Source organism: Urocitellus parryii, chromosome 5 (genome assembly GCF_045843805.1).
Source record: "Urocitellus parryii isolate mUroPar1 chromosome 5, mUroPar1.hap1, whole genome shotgun sequence".
In the NCBI taxonomy this organism is placed as follows: Eukaryota; Metazoa; Chordata; class Mammalia; order Rodentia; family Sciuridae; genus Urocitellus; species Urocitellus parryii.
In genome coordinates, this window is record NC_135535.1 from 12129946 (window position 1) to 12132264 (window position 2319).

The window sequence follows — 2319 nt, forward strand, 5'->3', positions numbered from 1 at the left end:
TGGCCCGGAGAGTCTCTCAATCTCTTCTTTTTTTTGTACCAGGGTTTAAACCCCAGGGTGCTTAACCACTGAGCCACATCCCCAGCCCTGTTTTGTTTTGTTTCTTTTAAATAATTTTTTAGTTGCTGATAGACGTTATTTATTTATTCATATGTGGTGCTGAGAATCGAACTCGGTGCCTCACACAGGCCAGGCAAGTGCGCTACCGATGAGCCACAACCCCAGCCCCGCCCCCGTCCTCTTGGCGTTTTATTTTGAGACAGGGTCTCGCTCAGTAGCCGAGGCTGGCCTTGGACTCACGATCCTCCTACCTCAGCCTCCCTAGGATTACAGGCATGGACCACCACACCAGCTATATTGCAGGGTAGTCTCAAGCAGGGGACCTCACAGAGGGTGTCCGGACCCCTGCAGATCCCGGCCAGTCGGGGAGCCCAGTGATGGTCTGCAGCCTAAAGGGAAGGAGAGGTAGCTCAGCCAGGCAGACACGCCCAAATCCTAGAGAAAATGCCCCTGGACTGAAGGGCAAGGCACACTCCTGATGGCAAGAGACCCAACCCCAGGCAGATAATGCGCTAGCCACACACATCATGGACAAGAGATGGACATTCCTAGTAAAAGAGCTCCCCGAAACAGTGTGACAAGAGAGGGCCACAGCTAGCTGGCACCTGGCACAGGGCCCCTCCTGAGAGAGCTGGGGGGGAAGAGCAGAAGGGGGCATCTCTGGCAGGACACCTTTCCACTTCTTCTCCCTTTGACTCCTCTTGCCCCCTGGGTTTGCAGATAAGGTGCCAGGTCACTGGGCCAGTCCTCTAGTCAACATTCTCCATAGTTCCCCACCACCCCAAGAGGCAGAGCAGGCTCTTTATCCCGGCCCACCCGGCCCACTGGCTCCCTCACACTGGCTTGTGCTAGTCTCAGAGGAAGGCCTACTAGCCTCTGGGCCTGTGATGGGGTGGAGGAAGCCTGCTCTTGCTTCTTTACCAAGCTGTTTATCTTCAAGACGCTGCTCAGAAACAGATCCAAGACATAAAAAAGTTAACTTTATACTATATACAGGATCAACCATAGGACAGAACCTTAATGACCTTAAGTTTGGCAAAGATTTCTCTACACACATACACAGACCCAGAAACACACAAGCTGAGCATCAAGGTATATGCTTTTAATCCCAGCTCCTCAGGAGGCTGAGGAATGAGGATGGCAAATTTGAGGCCAGCCTCAGCAGTTTACTTTTTTGTTTTTTTGTGGTGCTAGGGATTGAACCCAGGGCCTTGTGTATACGAGGCAAGCACTCTGCCAACTGAGCTATATCCCCAGCCCAGCCTCAGCAATTTAACCAGACTCTGTCTCAAAATTACAAAAAAAATTTAAAAGGACTACAAATGTAGCTCAGTGGTAGAGAAGCCCTGGGTTCAGTCTCCAGTACCACAAAAATGAAAGGAAAAAATAAACAGGTTTTATAAAATTAAACTCTTTTACTCTACGAATCATCCTCTTACAAAAAAAAAAAAAAAAAAAGAAGCAAACCAGAAACTAGAAGAAAATATTTGTAAAACATTGTCAACAAAGGACTTGTATCTAGAAGAGATTAAAATTCATACAATTCGAACGTCGGACAGAACGAGGGGACGCAACGGAGGCAGGCCGAGCCGCTGCCGTCGCCATGACCCGCGGTAACCAGCGTGAGCTCGCCCGCCAGAAGAATATGAAAAAGCAGAGCGACTCGGTTAAGGGAAAGCGCCGAGATGACGGGCTTTCGGCTGCCGCCCGCAAGCAGAGGGACTCGGAGATCATGCAGCAGAAGCAGAAAAAGGCAAACGAGAAGAAGGAGGAACCCAAGTAGCTTTGTGGCTTCGTGTCCAACCCTCTTGCCCTTCGCCTGTGTGCCTGGAGCCAGTCCCACCATGCTCGCGTTTCCTCCTGTAGTGCTCACAGGTCCCAGCACCGATGGCATTCCCTTTGCCCTGAGTCTGCAGCGGGTCCCTTTTGTGCTTCCTTACCCTCAGGTAGCTTCTCTCCCCCTGGGCCACTCCTGGGGGTGAGGGGGTTACCCCTTCCCAGTGTTTTTTATTCCTGTGGGGCACACCCAAAGTATTAAAAGTAGCTTTGTAAAAAAAAAAAAAAAAAAAAAAAAAAATTCATACAATTCAATGTAAGACAAATAAGAAAATTATCAAATGGGTAAAAAGTTTGAATGGAAAATTCACCAAGGAAGATACATGAGTGGTGACATCGCACAGGTCATTAAGGAAGTAGATTAAAACCGCAATGGCTAGAAGTAAAAAGATGTGCTATTCCCATTATTATCGAGGCTGTAGG

General features: G+C 49.0%; 1 protein-coding gene across 1 annotated transcript; it reads left to right on the forward strand.

Moving 5' to 3' along the window:
• Positions 1 to 1613: 1613 nt before the first annotated feature.
• Positions 1614 to 1935, forward strand: LOC144254939 (small EDRK-rich factor 2). The gene has a single exon (XM_077798939.1). It carries the CDS (start codon positions 1664 to 1666, stop codon positions 1841 to 1843), a length of 180 nt encoding a protein of 59 aa, XP_077655065.1. The 5' UTR covers positions 1614 to 1663; the 3' UTR covers positions 1844 to 1935.
• The last annotated feature ends 384 nt before the right edge of the window (positions 1936 to 2319 follow it).

Bases quoted from the DNA above. Each gene is read 5' to 3' on its own strand.
- LOC144254939 (XM_077798939.1), top strand. From the start codon at position 1,664: ATGACCCGCGGTAACCAGCGTGAGCTCGCCCGCCAGAAGAATATGAAA.